At 37.7% G+C, this 20,162-nt stretch overlaps 1 protein-coding gene across 3 annotated transcripts in view; it reads left to right on the top strand.

The window, feature by feature from the left end:
- The window catches only part of PIKFYVE (phosphoinositide kinase, FYVE-type zinc finger containing), a 77,456-nt gene that overhangs the window by 30,751 nt on the left and 26,543 nt on the right, over window positions 1–20,162 (top strand). For all 3 annotated transcript variants that reach the window (XM_082657669.1, XM_082657670.1, XM_082657668.1), the window contains exons 13-22: window positions 4,344–4,403; window positions 6,027–6,156; window positions 6,584–6,764; window positions 7,376–7,450; window positions 10,528–10,635; window positions 14,014–14,154; window positions 14,826–14,952; window positions 15,189–16,348; window positions 18,293–18,393; window positions 19,587–19,658. In XM_082657669.1, coding sequence (XP_082513795.1) covers window positions 4,344–4,403; window positions 6,027–6,156; window positions 6,584–6,764; window positions 7,376–7,450; window positions 10,528–10,635; window positions 14,014–14,154; window positions 14,826–14,952; window positions 15,189–16,348; window positions 18,293–18,393; window positions 19,587–19,658 — 2,155 coding nt within the window. The remainder of the gene's footprint in view (window positions 1–4,343; window positions 4,404–6,026; window positions 6,157–6,583; window positions 6,765–7,375; window positions 7,451–10,527; window positions 10,636–14,013; window positions 14,155–14,825; window positions 14,953–15,188; window positions 16,349–18,292; window positions 18,394–19,586; window positions 19,659–20,162) is intronic.

The raw sequence follows: 20,162 nt of genomic DNA, 5'->3' as shown, positions 1-20,162 counted from the left end.
TTTAAGAATAGAAACTTAGAGAGGGTGTGAGAAAAGAGGAGACCTGACTAGCATTGAGCACAAGTAAGATACACATCTTTATGGGAATCCTCAAAGCAGAAATTGGAAAAATGATGGCAGACATTTGGGTGAGTATGAAAGGACAGTGAAGCAGACGTGGCACTTGTGGGAGAATTAACTGTAGACTGTGGTCACATGGAGGATATTGGATTTTTGTAATATAAATGACATGTGGTTCAGAGGTGGGATGATCTGTGGAGGATATCTGTTCTCTGGACACTTCTGTTGGCAATTTCATTGTGCTGAAAGAAGAGTGTGAAATACATTTTTGACTTGCTGGTGATTTCATCTCTTGTAAAGTTAAGGAACTTTTGAAAATCATGAAGAAAGTGACCTGTCATCACGCAGCTGATAATAGCAAAAGGTGGACTGCTGAGCACAGTCAGGCACTTGCTTTAGGAAACCTAACTTCATAATGTTGGGGGAAGAATGGGAATAGAAGGCTCCGATAATGACGTTTTTACAGTACAACCTCAAACTGCATTTATAAGGAAAATTAAAGGGGCAGCACCTGCAGTTGAAAAAAAACCCATCATGACTCCTCTGGCAACTTTCTGATCTCAACCTTTAAAAATTTTTTTCTAGAAAAATTGTGAGAGGAAACCTTCATATGAGGATCAGTCTGAAAGAGGGCCCAGTGCTTTTAGAAAAGTGGCAGGATAGCAGAAGTCCAGACTGCACTGAAGATTGGAGGAAATGCCAAGGATATCTTGGGAAAGATTTTTAAAATTGTGATGCAAAGAAAGAAAAATTAGGCCAGTTATTTGGAGAAGTTGATACAATATTAATTGACCTTTTTTTTTTTTTAACCTCTGTCAAGATAATCTTAACCAGGAAAGAACACTCTCTGTTAAGAGGACGTGAAGTCCAAAATAATGAAGAGTTAGAGAATGCCTTGTTGTTGTTTTTTTTCCCTTCTAGTTTTACTGAGATATAATTGACATAAAGCACTGTGTAAGTTTAACGTGTGCAGCATAAGTTTAGTGAACATCCATCATCTCATATAGATAGAAAATTAAAGAAATAGGAAAAATTCTTTTCTTTGTGATGAGAACTCTTAGAATTTACTCTCTTGACAACTTGCATATATGACATACAGCAGTGTTAATTGTATTTATTGTGTTGTACATCCGTCCCTAGTACTGGAAGTTTCTACCTTTTGACTGCCTTCGTCTAATTTCCCCTTCCCCACCCCCTTCCTCTAGTAACTGCCAATCTGATCTCTTTTTCTGAGTTTGTTTTTGAAGTATAATTGACCTCCAACTGTTACACATCATAGTGATTCCATATTTCTATACATTTTGAAATGATCACCAGTTAAGTCTAGTTACAGTATGTCACCGTACAAAGATATTATATAGTTATTGACTATATGCCCCACCTTGTATATTTTACACCCATGACTTAGTTATTTTGCAACTGAAAGTTTGTACCCCTAATCTTCCTTACCTATTTCTTTTCTCCTTCCACCCCCCTCCCCTCTGGCAACCCCTGTTTGTTCTCTGTATCTGTAACTCTCTTTCTTTTCTGTTCTGTTTCTTCATTTGTTTTGTTTTTGAGATTGCACAAATAAGTGAAATCATACAGAATTTGTCTTTCTCTGACTCATTTCACCTAACATAATACCCTCTAGTTCCACCCATGTTTTCAGAAATGGCAAGATTTTATTCTTTCTTGTTGCTGAGTACTATTACGTTGTATATGTGTACACACACACACACACACACACACACTCACACTCACACTCACATACCCACCTACCCCAGAAAGAAGGTAATTATTAGATTGACCTCTTAGGTCATTTGCAACCTTGAGAGCCTGTATTTGAGGACCGTATAAATCCCTTAATAAACATTTCTGGCTTTCACAGTTCTCTCTTGTTAGTTTTTAGCATACTAACAGGAGTTTTTCTTGTGAAGTTGAGATACAATAAATTATTTTTTTCTTCACTGTAATTACAAGGAACACTGGTTGCCAGAAAATAAAGGTCATCAGAGTGACCTAGTTAGGGAAGTGAAAGACTTCCTCTGCTTCTGGTTTTCATTTCTCTTAAATAAAAATGAGAATGGGTGCTTTTTATCTTTCCATTAAAGTTAAAGGTATTATTAAATCTTTTCTTTGGGATCATCTGCTAGCTTTTAAGGCTGAGGAAATTTGAATTTATAAAATTGATTGTAATAGCTATACTTAAAAAAAAACTGGTCGGGCTTCCCTGGTGGTGCAGTGGTTGGGAGTCCGCCTGCCGATGCAGGGGACACGGGTTCGTGCCCCGGTCCAGGAGGATCCCACATGCCGCGGAGTGGCTGGGCCCGTGAGCCATGGCCGCTGGGCCTGTGCGTCCGGAGCCTGTGCTCCACGGTGGGAGGGGCCGCAGCAGTGAGAGGCCCGCGTACCGCAAAAACAAACAAAAAACCGGTCATGTTTTTTATGTTACATAAGCAAACCCCTCATTTTCAGAAACTTGTAAAACTGAGACAGTGCGATCTTCTGGTTTGATTAATTTTTCATTATTGTCTTGGAGAGTTATGCAATTAAAATATATTTTATTCTGTGTTGGATGCAGGATTCTGAACCATTCTTGGAAAGTTAGCAAGTAGAACCTAGAGAAGAAGGTGAAAATCGTGGCTTCCGCAAACCTCTAGACCTAATTTCCGATTTATAGGGAAACAGGGGGTATAAGCAATTTAAACAGCACCATGAGGAAACAATCCATCAAATCCAGAATGTGGGATGTTCACCAGGACATTTGGCCTGGGTTCTTTCAAAATTCAATATCATGAAAAAAAAAAAAGTAGGAAGTCTACTTTGGACTAAAAGAGAATAAAGAGAATGTAATGTATGAACCTTAATGGATCCAGGTTTGAGGGGGAAAAAAAACATTTATTAAAGCATTTTGGGAACAGTTAGATAAATTTGAATATGGACTAACTCAATGATATTAAGAAATTGTCAGTTTTCTTAAGTGTGTAAATGTTACGGCTATAGAGGAGAATGCCCTTATTTTTAAGAGATGCATGCTGAAGTATTAGTGGTAAAATGTCATGATATGTATAATTTCAAATGGTCTGGAAAAAAGCACACATATAGAGAGAAATCAGCTGTGGCAAATCATTAACAATTGTTCAGTCTAGGTGGAGGGTATACAGGATTTTCTGTATGTTTGAAATTTTTTCATATTAAAATGGGGAAAATCCATCGCTTCTGGAATTTTATATATATATATCTATATATATATCTATATATCCTTTAGTATGAAGAGTAAAGCTTGTAAAGCCTCTACATTAGTTGAACATTAATTTCTGTGCGGGAGGTATAGGAATAAAGTATAACATCTGTTTTCACTGGTCCATATAATACTTGATTTTATTGTATTTGACATGGCACACTTCAATTTTCTAAATTTTTTCCTCCACTTTCTTGTTTGAAGAATGAGCATATTGGCTTATAGACACATTGACTTTTGAAGCCTATTTGTTTGTAAATAAACTCTACCTGCAAAGAATTTTGTGGAGCACCTTTACCTTAAAGGGCTTAAAATGCATTGTGGTTAAATTTGCACGGTAGAAAGAACCTCATTTGAGCTATGCTTGGTCACAGACCTAGAGAAAAGGCCATGGGGAAGTAAAGAGTAAGTTTCACTTGTAAGAAATATATTTACTATTCTAAAAGTTCTAAAAGAACACATTCACAGTGTGTTCAGAAGTTACCTTTCAGCAACTATTTGGAAGTATTTGGTTAGAATTTTTGAAAATTAAAACTCTAAAAACTAATATAAATCCTTACGAGTTACATCTTTATTCCCTGCCATTGTCACTTTTGTATTAATTTATTTTATAGCTTATATTCTGAAATTTAAAAAACCCCACCTTATATTGTGTTATGAGGTGGCTTCTCTATCTGAACTCATTGTTAAATAATACAGTTGTACATGAGAAAAAGTAACTTTTTAGGCTTGTCATGAAAATTACTGACAATCTCAGTTTTCATAAACAAGTTCAGTTTTGATAAGGGAAAAATGATATGTTAAAGATTATCTGTCATTACTGTTTCAAGGTTCTGTTGAGTTATTAATTTAAGTCTACCAAGTTTAGTATGAAGTGTACAGAACAAGTTATAAAGCATCATTTTAGCCCAAAGTTTTCGTGACTTGGCTGTGTACTGATGGGTTTAGTATGGGTAATACTTCGTGTGTGGGTGTGTTTTCTGTATAATTATGCTGGCATGTTATAGTCATAAGCTTCTCCTTTCCTTCCTCCTCTCTCTCCTCTCTCCCTGCTATGCAGAGTATTTGATTTCTGACAACGGAGGACAACAGCTCTCAATAAGTGACGCCTTCATCAAAGGTAATTTTATCAAAAGCTATACATGGGATGGTGTCTCTTTGTTCATGGGGATATACTTGAGGCTCAGCACATTGATAGGTGCAGACTAGGTACTGACAATGTATTTGATTATTTTAGTATCATGGGAACACAGGTTTTAATATGTGTAGTAACTTTGAGAGTGTTGAGAACCAAAAATGTAAACTTGGACTTGGTTTGAAAGAAGGTCTCTGATCTGAAAAGTAATTGTTTAAAAGCTTTTAAATAGATTTTGAATTTTATTCATTTAAAGGCATGAATAGCTTATGCTTTCCTATATCATGAGTATAGTATTAAGTATTGATATACGTATCATCAGTGATTGTCAAGCTTATCAAAAAGCCTACAGGCAGATCTCATCCAACTGAGGATGCTGCTTGCCCTGGGGAGTTGGGAAGACAAGTGGACAGAAGAGATAAAGAGATAAAGAACTAATTCTGCTGATCATTTCCCTGGAGACAAGAGAAAGTACAAGCCTTTTCTAACCGTGACCCTACTTAGCTTGCTGTGGAGTGAAGACACACTTACTTAATTGGTCCATAACACTCTACAGCTTAGGCCTCAGATAATGGGAGGGTTTCACATAAAAGAGAGAAGGTAGGGCAAACTGGTACAAAGGCAGCCACTTGCAGCTGTCATAACTTAGCAGTGTTTCTAAATCCACCTCCAAGCATCTGATTCAACTAGATGTTTATAGACCAGGGGTTTAAATAATTGAAATGTGCCATTTTTGTACTTCACTTGTCATGGACACTTGCTTTACTGTGTAAGCTGCTGGAATGTTTAGTTGAAAGTTTTTTTGTTTGTTTAGTTTGCTTTAAGAGGGGAAAGATTTGACAATTTTTGTAAGCATTTCTCACCTCTTTTCTTTCCATTTATTCAATCACATTTTTCAACATTTAGTGAGCATCTTTTTTTGCAAAGCATGTAGTATTATCTATTATTTTTTTGGTCTCGATCCATTAACAAAATTTTACATAAATTGTTATTTACCGTGTTTTAGTTTCTTTACAGTTAATTTTTAGGTCTGACTTGTAAAAGTTTTGCCAATTAAAAAGAAAGCCTTTTGTTCCTGTATTGAAAAAGAAACACTAAAAGGATTGTCTGAGTAGACTTTCTATACTGTCATGTACTGGTTCAGACATATAAGGGCTGAGCTTTTCTCTTTAAAGTTCAGCACCCACACTATCACATGTTCTGCTTGCATTCCGACTTCTATTGAATGCAGTTTTCAGTTTGTGATTTTATAGGAAAAATAAACCACCTCGTTTTGTTAATGTCCCCAAATAAATAAAAAGAGTGTAAAAAAAATCTCATTTGCTTTTCAGAAGCTGTATTTATAATTATTTTCTTGAGAGTCCTGGTTGCTTATGTAAATTTACTTTTCACACTTCTGTCTCTGATTTTGTCTGTTGAGAATATTGATGATCTAACTCAGAGTTCATTTTTTTATTTACGAATTTAAACATGTCCTTGCTTTTTTTACACCAACAATTGAATTGACTAACTTAAAAAATGTAAAAACGTTAAGTTGGCAATTTCTAAATCTACGAGTAGATGGTATAAAACGTGACAATGAAGGATAATTTCTTATTTTACACTTAGAATCCTTATTTAACCGTCGAGTTGAGGAAAAATCCAAAGAGCTGCCTTTCACACCTTTGGGTTGGCATCATAACAACCTGGAGCTGCTGAGGGAGGAGAATGGAGAGAAACAAGCCATGGAGAGGTTGCTGTAAGGCAGTGAGCTTTTTAATTTTAATTCTCCATTTTTATAATCTTCAATGACTTGATAGGCATGTGCATAGTTCTTCCTTAGAAAGTCAAAAATACTAACATTACTTAGGAAATAAAGCCTGTTCTGATGAAATTTCTTATAAAACAAAGTGTCCTAAATTGTCCTTGTCTGTCCCCATTGTCATTTATGTGTTAAAGTTTAATCAAATTAAATGGGTCATCTTAGTTGAGAATATTCACAGATTTTCTTTATGTGAAAAATCATTAAGGTGCAGATATGCAGAAAGAATAAAATTGACCAAGAAAATCTCATCTGTGAGCCATAATTAGTGTGCTTATTTCTTTGTAGACTGTGTTGTATCTTCAAAACTGTTGTCTCTGGCAGTATTAACTATGCAGACTTCTTTCCTGTAACATTTTTGTAGCTCAGCTAATCACAACCACATGATGGCACTACTTCAGCAGTTGCTCCATAGTGAGTCATTGTCACCATCTTGGAGGGACATCATTGTATCACTAGTTTGCCAGGTTGTTCAGACAGTCCGACCTGATGTCAAGAACCGGGATGATGACATGGATGTCCGTCAGTTTGTCCACATCAAAAAAGTGAGCTCTGCTAATGCTTTCCTAATGCTAGGAATTGATGAGATGGGCCTGATAATAATTTGTCTCTTAATGGTAATCTGAAAGGGTCATTACCAGGAGGGGTGCTAGGTGAGGAGGGGGAAGTTTTTCTGCCTGCTCTATTTGTTAGCAGTGCACTTAAGGGTCATAGAAGCCACTGTTAGGAAGTGAGAGGTGAATGGGGGTGGGGGGTAAGTTGGGCTTGCAATGAGTTGGGAACCCAAACTTTCGTGCTTCCTCTTCTTGATGTGTCATCTATGAGAAGTCCTCTTCCTACAGATTACTGTCAGTGTTCTGAGTAAAAGCAGTGGGTAATTGCTTTATTTAGAGTGTAGTGGAGTTTTGCCTGTATTTTTTGCCTATGATATGTAACTTAATAGTGGTCTTAATTGACATCTGGCATCAAGTACCAGGTAGTATGTTAGAGTGTTGATGATCATGCTAAGAGGCCTTTGATTATTGGTTGAAAGGAAGAAATGCATCCTGGAACTTTTTGTACTTATTTGGAAATAAATAATAAATAATAGAATTCATTTGACTGGATTCTAAGGATGTATCATTGAATTTTGTTGTTTTCTTAATTGTTTCATTAGATCCCAGGTGGAAAGAAGTTTGATTCTGTGGTTGTCAATGGGTTTGTTTGTACCAAGAATATTGCACATAAAAAGGTAATGTGATTCAGTTCAACAGTGAAGTTCAGCAAACTATGACTGTGTGCCAAGCTAACAAGCTGGGGGTACCTTAATCATGGAAGAAAAGGAGATTGGACATTGAGGGGTGACTAGCAGTGTGTCCCATAGGGGTGAAATTTTGGGGGTTGAGGGAGAGTCTCCCAGAGCCGATGATGATTGGGACTTGTACAGTGGGAACTCATCAGACAGAAGAAGGCTTCCCAACCAGCAGGCTGACAGGACACTGATATCATTTCTCCCTTCATCCCACCGCATCTCAGGGAGACAGGATTTTCTAACAGACTGGAGTCCTTCCAGAGGCCTACCATTTGACAACTTTGTTCTTCCTCATAGGGCTGAGCTCAGAATTATCACTGGAATTCTGTTATCCTTCTCCCCTTTTATCTCTACCTTCAACCTTGAGGCTCTTTCTAGCACTAGCACAGAGAGTAGGGTGAAATAACCTGGTGGACTAAGGAAACTCTGAGATCCTAAGGTGCAAGATGGGAAATGGCAGGAGATGGGGCTCGAGGAAGCAGGCACAGGCTTTGTATCTCACTTTATTCTGAAGGCTACTGATTAGCGAAGTGTAGTGTGCATCAGGATCACCTGTGGACCTTGTTAAAAATGTAGATCCCCAAGTCCAAACCCTGGAAATTCTCATTCAGTAGGTTTAGTGGGGTGGGAATTGGGGGGTGAGTACGGGAAGGGTGGGACTACTTAAAAAAATTTTTTTTAAGGAAGTTTAGTTAATTTACAATGTTATGTTAGTTTCCAGTGTACAGCAAAGTGATTCAGTTTTTTATACACATATATATATATTTTTCATATTCTTTTCCATTATAGTTTATTACAGGATATTGAATATAGTTCCCTGTGCTGTACAGTAGGACCTTGTTGTTTGTTTATTTTATACACAGTGGCTTGCATCTACCATTCCCAAACTCCCAATTTATCCCTCCCTGCACTACTTTCCCCTTTGGTAACCATAAGTTTGTTTTCTATGTCTGTGAGCCTGTTTCTGTTTTGTATATAAGTTCATTTGTGTCATATTTTAGATTCCACATATAAGTGATATTATGTAATATTTGTCTTTCTCTGTCTGACTTCACTTAGTATGGTAATCTCTAGATCCATCCTCGTTGTTGCAAATGGCATTATTTCATTCCTTTTTATGGCTGAGTAGTACTCCATTGTGTATATATGTACCACATTTTCTTTATCCATTCATCTGTCAATAGACGTTTAGTTTGCTTCTGTGTCTTGGCTATTGTAAATAGTGCTGCTATGAACATTGGGGTGCATGTATCTTTTCAAATTAGAGTTTTCTCTGGAAGTATCCTCAGGAGTGGGATTGCGGGTCATGTGGTAACTCTGTTTTTAGTTTTTTAAGGAACCTCCATACTGCTTTCCATAGTGGCTGCCCCAATTCACATTTGGCTGGGACTGCTTTTAATGGAGGCACTCTGGGTGTTTCCAGTGTCGTTTATGGGTTCTCACATTTTGAGAAACCATTGATCTGTACAGTGTTCTCAAACCTTGCTGTGCTTCAGAATCACTAAGGGAACTTATTAAACATAGAGACACCCTGGCCCCACCTGATTTGGTTACAGTGAGACCTCAGGCAGATCTCAAGCCTGAACAACTAGATGGAGAAACTGCAGTCCTGTTTTCACTCTTTTCTAAGCAGAGTCTAATAATTTTTTTTTGTAAGTCATTAAGCCTCCTGAAAGTTGTTAGTGACCAAAGAGAAATAAAAGTATGTTTGGATTTGATATTATAGCAATGATCCAGAGTTCATATTTCTACATAGAGTCTTATTAAAACATTTTACCCATCAAAGTAGTACTTTGTTTTTTTAAAGATTTATTTATTTTTTATTTTATTTATATTTTTTAAAAAAGTTTTTTTTTATTTTTGGCTGTGTCGGGTCTTAGTTGCAGCACACGGGATCTTTGTTGTGTCATGCAGGTTTTCTCTTCTCCAGTTGTGGTGCATGGGCTCCAGAGCATATGGGCTCTGTAGTTTGCGGCACTCGGGCTCTAGTTGAGGCAGCAAACTCAGTAGTTGTGGCGCGCGGGCTTAGTTGCCCTGTGGCACGTGGGATCTTAGTTCCCTGACCAGGGATCAAGTTCCCTGTATTGCAAGGTGGATTCTTTACCACTGGACCACCAGGGAAGTCCCCAAAGTAGTACTTTAAATCAAATTAAATGGTCTTTGTTGAATTCAGAGGTAGGTATGTTGTGCTCATCTCCGGAATTAAAAACTGTTATGTGGGTGTGGTAGACACATATGCATGAATGACTGTCTTGCTCCACTGACCATATTTAGAGGTAGTCTTTAATTTGTAGTTGCTAAAAGAGCCCTGAATGTAGTTTCCCAGCTGATGAGTCACTGTTTTCAGGACCATTTACCGGTTTGGCCCTGATAAGCTTGGTCAGTCGGAAACTTCGATTGCAAGACCCTGGCTGTTCTGCTTGTGGCTTTAGCTGCATGGTTAGGATATATTATTTGAGTCACTGCTTCAGGATATGCTTTAAGGTTTTCTGTTTTAACTTCTTATTACCCAATTTGGCTTGCAAATTTATGACTGTTTGGAAATTTATTCCATTAAAAATATATTCAGCAGGTGTTTTAAATCTTTTCTCCCTCATCTACCCTTCTTGAATTTCAGAAAAGTTAAATTCTGCTTTCAGAGTTGCTGATTTGTGGGAGTTTGTGGAGTAGACTGTCTTTAAGCCCCTCTCTGCCCTACCCAGGGCTGGATAGCTTTTCTTGCAACATTAGAAATTAAAAAAAAAAAATAGTTAAGAGTATAGAAGATTAGGTAAAATAGCATTAGTAGAAAAGAAGCCAATTTTTGAAGAATTTTGCATAGCCCTAAACTACTAATTTGCTTTGAAAAAAAGTAAGAGAATACCACAAAAGAACTAAATGAGAGTATTTTAATATGAATGTAATGAGATCATCTATTTAAGAGGAATTATGAACAGTGTGAATTTAAAGTTGTGCTTGAAGGAGGACTATAAGGTGCAAACTTCAGAGTTTTAACAAACTGTTCATTTATTTTTTAGATGAATTCTTCTATTAAAAACCCCAAAATTCTTCTGTTGAAGTGTTCCATTGAGTATCTCTACAGAGAAGAAACTAAATTTACTTGCATCGATCCTATTGTGCTTCAGGTAAGAACTTACTGAAACAGTAATCTGGAGGGATGTTTGTGTACTATGATGCTTGCCAGCTCTTATAACGCATTCCAGCTGCTTAAATTTGACAGACAAACTTAATTGCTGTTGTTTCATTTAAAAAATTTATTATAAAAGGTGCTTTTATGTATCACACTTTAGAAGCTTACCAAAACCTCTGTCACTAGTTTTAGTTTCAAAGTGTTAAAGGCAACACATGACTTTTTGGGAATATATGAAGAAAATGTGACAATCCAAATCCTGTTTTTCCTTCCCATCTGGGTCATGGATTTACTTTAAGGATTTCTCTAACTTTATCAGGTTCACAATGATAATACCTGATTTTTTAATACGGTCTGTTCTACTAAAACACGTGTTTCTAGAACACTGAGTAGCTTACACACAGTTGGTAAAAGACAATAACATCCTATGGAAGTTGTGTCAGTTTCTGTCTGGTTTTGCTTAAGTGAGGAGGCCCAGAATAACTGTGGTAGGATTATAACCCTCAGCTGGAAAGAAAATCAGCCTCAGCTCAGCTCCTATAAAGGCAGGAACCCTTTTAGTTCTATTTTAAGAAATTAGAAGTGAGCTCCTCTTCGAAGAGTTCTCTCCCTAGAGAGATGCAACCCCTGGTCCTGGATGGCTCTTAGGCGTTCACTGTTCAGAGTTTCATTTCCAATTGTACTGTTGCACTTGCTTTTGTACATTTTAAATTTCCCTTGAGGCCACCTCCAGCTACACTGAGCTGCCTGTCTGGGCTGTCCCAAGTTCTCTGTCAAGGTACCAATTTTTATTCTTGTTAGTGCTCTGAATATGAAGTTACATAGGTTTTAAGTTGTCTGCCCCAACCTCTTTTCTCCCATAAATGCTATTAATTAATTTGTAGTTGTTCAAAATGCGAAGTTTTCAGGAATGTGTATTCCTATTATAGCAGAAACACATTCAGTTCCAGAAACATTTAGGAAAAGCATTGCTTGAAAATTCATAGGTGATAGGTACATTTTCTCAAGAGTGGTAAGAGCAATCACTTTTGTTCTGAATTCATAGACAGCAACAGAAAAAACTTAATTGTGGTGAAAGGCACCACGGGTCATGAAACTCTGCTCTATTGCTTAAGGAACTCTGTTAACTAGGACTGTTTTCTTTTTGGAATTCAGCTATGTATCAGTAAAAGTGAGGGGTTTCAGCTAGATTTATACCATTCCTTCTAGCTCTCATTTACTATGACTTTTCAGTGACAACTAAAATAAGGAAAAAGGGGAAACACAATTATCGTTCGTGGAATCTAAGGTACTGTGATGCTGGGACTTTTCTTGATCTCACCGAAGGTGTCAGTGAAAGACTTTTCTAGGTTTAGATCACAACCACATGGATTGCAAGATGCATCCTAATTGCAGAGATGTTAAAATGTGTACAATTTCATGTCTTGGAGTTGATGAACTAGTAATCAGAATCCATAGATACTTAGTTACAAAAAAGTTATACTTAAGTTTATCTGCTTTATTTTAACTCCATCCTTACAACCAGGTTAACAGACTAAAAACTTTATGTTAGAGAAGTATGCTCTGGGCAATGTATATTAGTAAACATTAAATTTAATTCATATAATGTAAAGCATCTGGTTCATCAGTGCTATAAAACATAGTTTATTATATCTTTAAGTGACGTATTAAAGTTTTTAGTTTGAATTGATAGAAAGTATCAATTGATATGACTTTTTTTTTTTAATCCTTTTTTTTTTGGTCCACTCATTGTGGAATAACCAATCAAAGAACAAGCTGAAAGGTAAATAAAAAAGGAGGATGAGAAACAGTGGGCAAAGAGATCATTAGCCTGTGGTGCCATACTGTCTTCGCAAGGTCAGCCCTCAAGATCTGTTGGTCTGCCACTGCTCCATTGTGTTCCTGGCCTACCTTCTGATACTCTTTCCTTGCTGAGCCTCTCTCAGGACCCCTTTTTAGCATGGTGCTTCATGTATAATCATAATAGTTGACTGGAGCTGGAACTGAGAGGAAATGTATTTGCTATCCCTATATCAGAGGCCAGAAACTTAAAAAAAAATCAACTTATTTTAGTTATTCTTTTTTTTTTTTTTTTTGCGGTACTTGGGCCTCTCACTGTTGTGGCTTCTCCTGTTGCGGAGCACAGGCTCTGGACGCGCAGGCTCAGCGGCCGTGGCTTACGGGCTCAGCCGCTCCGTGGCATGTGGGATCTTCCCGGACAGGGGCACGAAACCGTGTCCCCTGCATCGGCAGGCGGACTCTCAACCACTGCGCCACCAGGGAAGCCCTATTTTAGTTATTCTTTATTAGAGCTGCACAAATAAAATCATTTAAAATGTCATTAAATAACAATTTATTAAGCAGAGAAGGAAATTAACACGTTTCAAGGAAAAAAATTCCATTTTGTTAATAATGGGAGAATTTGAAAATGTACAATTTCTATCAGTAAAACAGAGAAGGGTGAGAAGAAATATACTCCATCTAACAGGGCAGGTTCATTGCAGGGGATAGGCTCGTCCATTGCTGGTGGCACTGACCATGAATACAGTCTTACTCAGAAAGCACTGGGCATAGGGAGCAGAAGTGACAGACGTGCTCCCGCATTCCATTGTCACCTCTCTGAGCCCAGAAATTTTATGAAACAATTAATGAATTATATTGTTTTAACTCTGGTTGTTATTTACAATATTCATTTGCTTTGAAAGTAAGCCTTTGTCATGAAATTGTATTAAAAATGATTTAATTTTTAACTATAGCTGTTCTAGATAGAATATTATCTGTTCGGAGATTGAAATTAGGAAGTAGCTGAAATAGCATCTGTTAGAGAGTTATTTATTCAGATACCCAAAAGAAGAGATATTCTGGTTAGTTTCAGAATGTAAAAGGGGGAATTCATAACTATATTAAAAATGTTTAGAAATTGCCTTCATTTAGGGTTAGGGTTTTTATTTATTTATAACCTTTGAGAGCTAGCTAATTGGATTCTTGGCTTTTATGTCATAGGTTATTAAGAATTCAAAATCCTTCAAAGTAAAGGTAGTGAGTTGGAGAATGAAATTTCTCCTGAAACTCTTTTCAGCATAATCGGCAGATTAGAGTGATGAAAAATATTCTTGGTTGTGTTTGAGTTAATTTGCTTATAGCAATGGTAAGTGATCTTTAGCATAGTTTCACCTGAGATTGGCGACCTGAGAAATGAGTTAACACATCAGTACTGCAGTGTTTACTTAGTAGGAAATATTTATTGGTAGTGGTTTGTGGGCAAAGAAAACTTAGGCTGAGTTTGATATTAATAGTCAAACTATCCTGATATTTTTACATGTCTAGATCTTGAATTGTACCACACATAATATTTTTGATTTATCTTACTTAGGAAAGGGAATTCTTGAAGAACTACGTTCAGCGAATAGTTGATGTTCGGCCCACATTGGTTTTAGTTGAGAAAACGGTATCTCGAATTGCCCAGGATATGTTACTGGAACATGGCATTACTTTGGTCATTAATGTAAAATCAGTGAGTGTTCTTATTTTTCTATTTTTATATCATTTAAAAATAATCACGGCTTGTAAATTTATATGCATGTGTGGTAGATATGCAGGGATCTTTAATTATTTATTTCTTTGCTGTGCCATATATATTGAAAGTAGGACAGGCATGGCAGTGATTTCATTATTTATAAGACTGGAGGAACTCAGGCTGGAAGAAAGTACGATTCATATAGCACTCATACGAGTTATATAATGCTCATCATAGGTTCTACAAGACCAAAGGTGTAATAGACATTAGTTAATAAGTAGTATTTGTGGAGACTTCATTTTGTAGTAGAAAATGTTCTCTCCCTTGAAAAGTTACCCTCTTCAGAATAGAGGTCAGTTCTGGAGGTTTCCCACCCTCCTGGAAGCTTCCCACCCTCCGCTCCTGAATCAGTACCTTTTGCCAGTGCATGATGCTTAAATGTGTTTTGATAATGTCATTAATATGAGTATGGTTTATTTTAGTAGGCTTATATTGATTTCTAAGTGTAAACTAATCTAGAGTCAGTAAAAGTCATTTAATTATTAAAATCAAGGAAATTCATTGCAAGGGCATTTTCATATGTTCCTATTATTTTTTCGTATTAAATTTTCTAAGAATTTTATTCTTCTCTGTCAAATTTTGTAATATAATGTTGTTCTGTGTTCTAGCAAGTTTTAGAACGAATCAGTCGGATGACCCAAGGTGATTTGGTGATGTCGATGGACCAGCTGCTTACAAAACCTCACCTGGGCACCTGTCACAAATTTTACATGCAGATGTTTCAGTTGCCTAATGGTGAGTGATCTCTAGTATAGACTTACCTGGAATTGGGGACCTGAGGACATGAGTAAATTCATCAGTACTACAAGGGTGACTTAGTAGGAAATAGCTATTAGCAGTGGTTAAATGAGGACAGGCAACTGTTGTTTTACTTAAGGGTTTTTCTCTGGTAGATGTTAAGATGGTGAATTCTGTCTGGACTTCTGGATTGCCACCTAAGCCTTCTTAACCTTGTGTTTGTTTATTTGTAGAACAAACCAAAACACTGATGTTTTTTGAAGGCTGTCCACAGCACTTGGGCTGTACAATCAAGCTTAGAGGAGGCTCTGATTACGAGCTGGCTCGAGTTAAGGAGATCCTAATATTTATGATCTGTGTAGCTTATCATTCTCAACTAGAAATCTCCTTCCTCATGGATGAATTTGCTATGCCTCCTACATTAACACCAAACCCCTCCTTCCATTCTCTGATTGAGGGACAGGAGGATGAAGGGGCTGCACAAGAGCCATTCAGCGGAAGTCCCCTCCCCCGGGAGCCTGACTTCCCTCCGGACTTTCTGCCCTCTGATGATAGCAGTTTGCTAGAATCAAGGATTCTGTTTGAGAAGGGTGATCAGGAAACTAAAAGTGTGCCACAGGATGTTGCCTCTTCGAAGCATCAAGAGCATGCCACAGCAGCTTGCCCAGCAGGTGCCCCCTGTGCTCTCTTTCCATCGGTACCGGAATCATTGCTGCCGCTCCATATAGATGACCAACAGGATGCCATAGGCAGTGAGCAGCCAGAGGCTTTGCAGCAAGCAGAGGAGCTACAGGATCCCAAAAGCCAGATGAGAGCCTTTAGAGACCCTCTACAGGATGACACTGGCCTGTATATTACTGAGGAAGTTACCTCCTCTGAAGATAAACGAAAGACTTATTCTTTGACCTTTAAACAGGAATTGAAAGATGTGATCCTCTGTATCTCCCCAGTAATCACATTCAGGGAGCCCTTCCTTTTAACTGAAAAGGGGATGAGATGCTCTACCCGAGATTATTTTGCGGAGCAGGTTTACTGGTCTCCTCTCCTCAATAAAGAGTTCAAAGAAATGGAGAGCAGGCGGAAGAAACAGATGCTCAGGGATCTCTCTGGCCTTCAGGGCATGAATGGAAGTGTTCAGGCCAAGTCTATTCAAGTCCTGCCCTCACACGAGCTAGTGAGCACCAGAATTGCCGAGCACCTGGGTGATAGCCAGAGCCTGGGGAGAATGCTGGCCGATTATCGGGCCAGAGGAGGAAGAATTCAGCAAAAAAATTCAGACCCTTTCGCTTATTCTAAGGATGCATCAGGTACTTCAAGTGGCAAATCCGGAAGCAAAAGTGAAGGTGACGAAGAGAAAGGGTTGATTACAAGTGATGCAGTGTGGTCAACAAAGGTGAGCAAGTCCACTTTGTGTGCTTGTGTAAATTTAAAATGTGTTGGGGACTTTCCTGGCCATCCAGTGGTTAAGACTTCGCGCTCCCACTGCAGGGGGCGCAGGTTCTGTCCCTGGTCGGGTAACTTAAGATCTCACATGCCTTGAGGTGCGGCCAAATAAATAAATAAATCTACGTAACATACATGTCTTTAAAAAAAATGTGTTGAAAATCTCTGCTATGGCGGGGTAAAAATAATCAAATATGACAAATTGCATGCAGATTTATTAAATATTTCCTCTATGCTTTTTTTGTCTAGGTCTTTCAGCTTATGTGTTGCTTTAAAATGTATGAAATAGGAGTGTAATGTAATGAAACTGGATTTTGAGGGTTTCAGGCTAAGTTCACAGTAAACTCAGGAGGAGCTCTGAGGTAGGACGGCGGCGTGGAGCTGCTTAAAATTTCTGGCATGATGACTCGGGTTTAGTGTGATGTGTCCTTGATCCTTTTAATGGCAGTGAGCAGGACAGTAAGGGTTGGAAGTTTATTGTAGGAAACAGATGTGTTTTAAAAAAATAAGGAAGCTTTATTCGTGGATACATTATTGATAATGGTGGTAATAAAACTAATGAACAAATTTATCTCTAGATGAGGAAATACAGTTTTTTAATAAAACAAAAAGATGTTTGCTTTCACAAGTCTGGGAATGATTAATAATGGTACACCGTTTTTAATACATGAAATTGGCAAAAAAGAATGTGATAAGAGACATGGCTAATGAGGTATGGAAAAATACTTAAACTAAATAAATTTATGTTTATATACATTTATGTAAACTTATTAAAAGTGATAGGGTGGTCTTTTAAATTTACATGAGTACATATATATTTTTGATTTAGGATTCCCATCTTTTATAACTTATTTCTGCAGATAAGTAAGCATTTGGTATAAGGATGCTTACATTTTATTATAATATATGTACAAGGGTGTTTACTGAAGCATTATTTCTAATTGTTTGCTGTTAAAAGGATGAGTTGGATCTCGTTTAATGACCCAGAGAGAACCCATGATATATTTTCTAGTGTTAAAAAGCAAATTGGGGCTTTCCTGGTGGCGCAGTGGTTGGGAGTCCGCCTGCCGATGCAGGGGACACGGGTTCGTGCACCGGTCCGGGAGGATCCCGCATGCCATGGCCACTGGGCCTGCGCGTCCGGAGCCTGTGCTCCTTACAGGAGAGGCCACAACAGTGAGAGGCCCGCGCACCACAAAAAAAAAAAAGAAAAAGCAAATTGTGTTTTAATATATGTAGCATCAAACCATTTTTGTAAAAAACCAAAATCACCTGTGTATACTTAAGTGAGTGTTTTTGTGTGTTTATGTGTATGAGCTAGCGAAAGTACATGGTTTTTAAACATACAGTCAAATTTGTCAATTTGGGAGGTAGGGCAGCATCAAAGGAGGAGAGGCTTTAAGTACTTCATGAACTTCTTCATATACCTCTGTACTGTTTGAATTTCAGCAGAGACAGGTGTTACCTTTGTTATGATCAAAAACAGGTATAAAGTACAAATAAATAAATACCTCAGGATTTAGATTTCTGTGTATCACAGGTTGATGTTATATCCAGCTATCAATTCAGACTATTTCATATTTAATTAACTATTTACTTCCAAGATAATTTAATGTAGTTTTGTAAAAATAAGAGTATTTAAGAAAACAAGCTATTTAGACATCTATTGGTATTTTTACGTTTCACTTAAACTTTTTGGATTGTTTTACCTCAAAAACTAACTGCTCTTCTTCCTTATATTTAGTGTCTTGTAGTTTTGAATCTTCACTGAAACCCCTGTAGTGATGACGGAGGCTTTACAGATCGAGTGGAGTGTGTTGGATGTTGGAGCCAGGCCTGGGGTTGGAGTGCGTTATGACTTGCGGTGCTCATCTGGATGTTCCTTCTCTTCCAGGTGGACTGTCTGAACCCTGCCAACCACCAGAGACTGTGCGTGCTCTTCAGCAGCTCTTCTGCCCAGTCCAGCAACGCTCCCAGTGCCTGTGTCAGTCCGTGGTAGGATTCCTTGCCCACCCCCCCCCCGCACCCTCCCACTATTGTACTTGAGGATAGAATTCCAGCAAGTCTGAAAACAATTCAGCCATTAGGCTCTGTTTTTAGGTGCATGGCATGCTGCTGGTCATATGTGAATTGATGGAACTTTTGAACTTGTGAATTACGTATGAAATTTGTATTTGTTCATGGGTAGAAGTAAATGAAAGTACCTTTAGTGAGAGTGAAAACGGATGTGAGGGATGGAAGAGAAATTTGTAGTTATAAAAGTGAGAAAGTTGATACATAAAAGCTAGATTTAAGCATTTTGATAACATGTACAAATCAGGCAGGTTTTTTTTAGGCATCGCTTTCATAAAAGCGGTCAGTCTTTTGTCTTAAGTTTTATTCTAAAACTTAATTCGAAGTAGATTGATAGAAACACATTTTATAATGTTATAATTTATTTCCGGTGATAGTCACAAAAGCCTAGTTATTACATAGTTTAGTTTTAAAAGTACTAAAGAACATAACTGCTTGTTTTTGGAGTACTTTCCATGACAAAATGTGTTCCGTATTTTAATTTTGGACACCAGAAACACTTATTTCTACCAGTGAGATCAGGGATTCTTCCAGCATCAGTAGAGCTCTAGCAGTCTGACTTGGGGCTGGGTGAGCCCATGGGGATTTTCTCTGGGAGTTTAGGTCAAGGCTTGATATAAGATGTGGGTTTCGACAGGGTATGTATAGCTGAACTCTCTTATTTGTGGGCATTTATAAGTTGGGTATAAAGTTAAGAATTGGCTTTCCTGGAGGAATGTGAGCTGCTGCTCTTTGTGCTCAGTAATGGTGTGGACTAGAGAGCAGAGACAGGAGTCCCATTTTATACTGACCGGGCTTACGACTTTGTAAAGGAAACTTTTACTTCTTCCTAACTCAAATCAGTTTTACTCATTTAATATTACAGTTTGTGCATCCTGATTAAATAGTTTCATAGGATACTAATGGACTGGGAATGGATATGATGCTGTAGTGTGGCTAGTACAAACCTGTTTTATCAGATGAGGTAAAACCTGTTCTGTAACAACAAAAGCATAGTACCTGTTTTAATACTGTATTATAAGCAGATCTAACAGGTATCAGTTTGGAGTCTCATGAAATATCTTTTGCTGGGTGGTAATTCATATGATATGTTTCTAAGAAATCTTTTCTTTTAGGATTGTAACAATGGAATTTTATGGAAAAAATGATCTTACATTAGGAATATTTTTAGAGAGATACTGTTTCCGGTAAGAACCAATTTTCTCCTTATGTTCCATTTATGCTTTTTTGATGCCCAGAATTTCAACCTAAATTAAACATGAGTTGGAGCACTGTTGTGTGACCTTCCTGTTCATGCCACATGCCAGGGTTTACTATACAGAGAAGTAATCCTTTCATATTTCAACCCAGCATGTCTTCTCCAGTTCATTCCTCAGATCTTTGCCCATCTAATTGCCCTGCAATCCGACAGACTTTTTTTTCGGATGTCTGTTTTTACAGTGATTCAACTGGGAGGCAAGAGAAGCTAAGGACCTCAGTTTAAGTCTTAGAGCTATCACCTGCCACTTAATATGACAAAGAACAAGTAGTTTAATCTTTACCAGCCCCCTTTATAGGTATTAACAAACTCCACAAATGTCAGGAGTTTTAATAGGTAAAATGAGATGATGTTTTAGAAATACTTGGCAAATAGAAGGTGCTTAACAAGTGGAACCTATCACTGTGATGTGGTTGAAGGCAGGATGTTCAGC

This window comes from Grampus griseus (assembly GCF_964374135.1).
Source record: "Grampus griseus genome assembly, chromosome: 7".
NCBI lineage: Eukaryota > Metazoa > Chordata > Mammalia > Artiodactyla > Delphinidae > Grampus > Grampus griseus.
The sequence above is the reverse complement of the archived record's forward strand: the minus strand, read 5'-3'. Positions and strand labels throughout refer to the sequence as shown.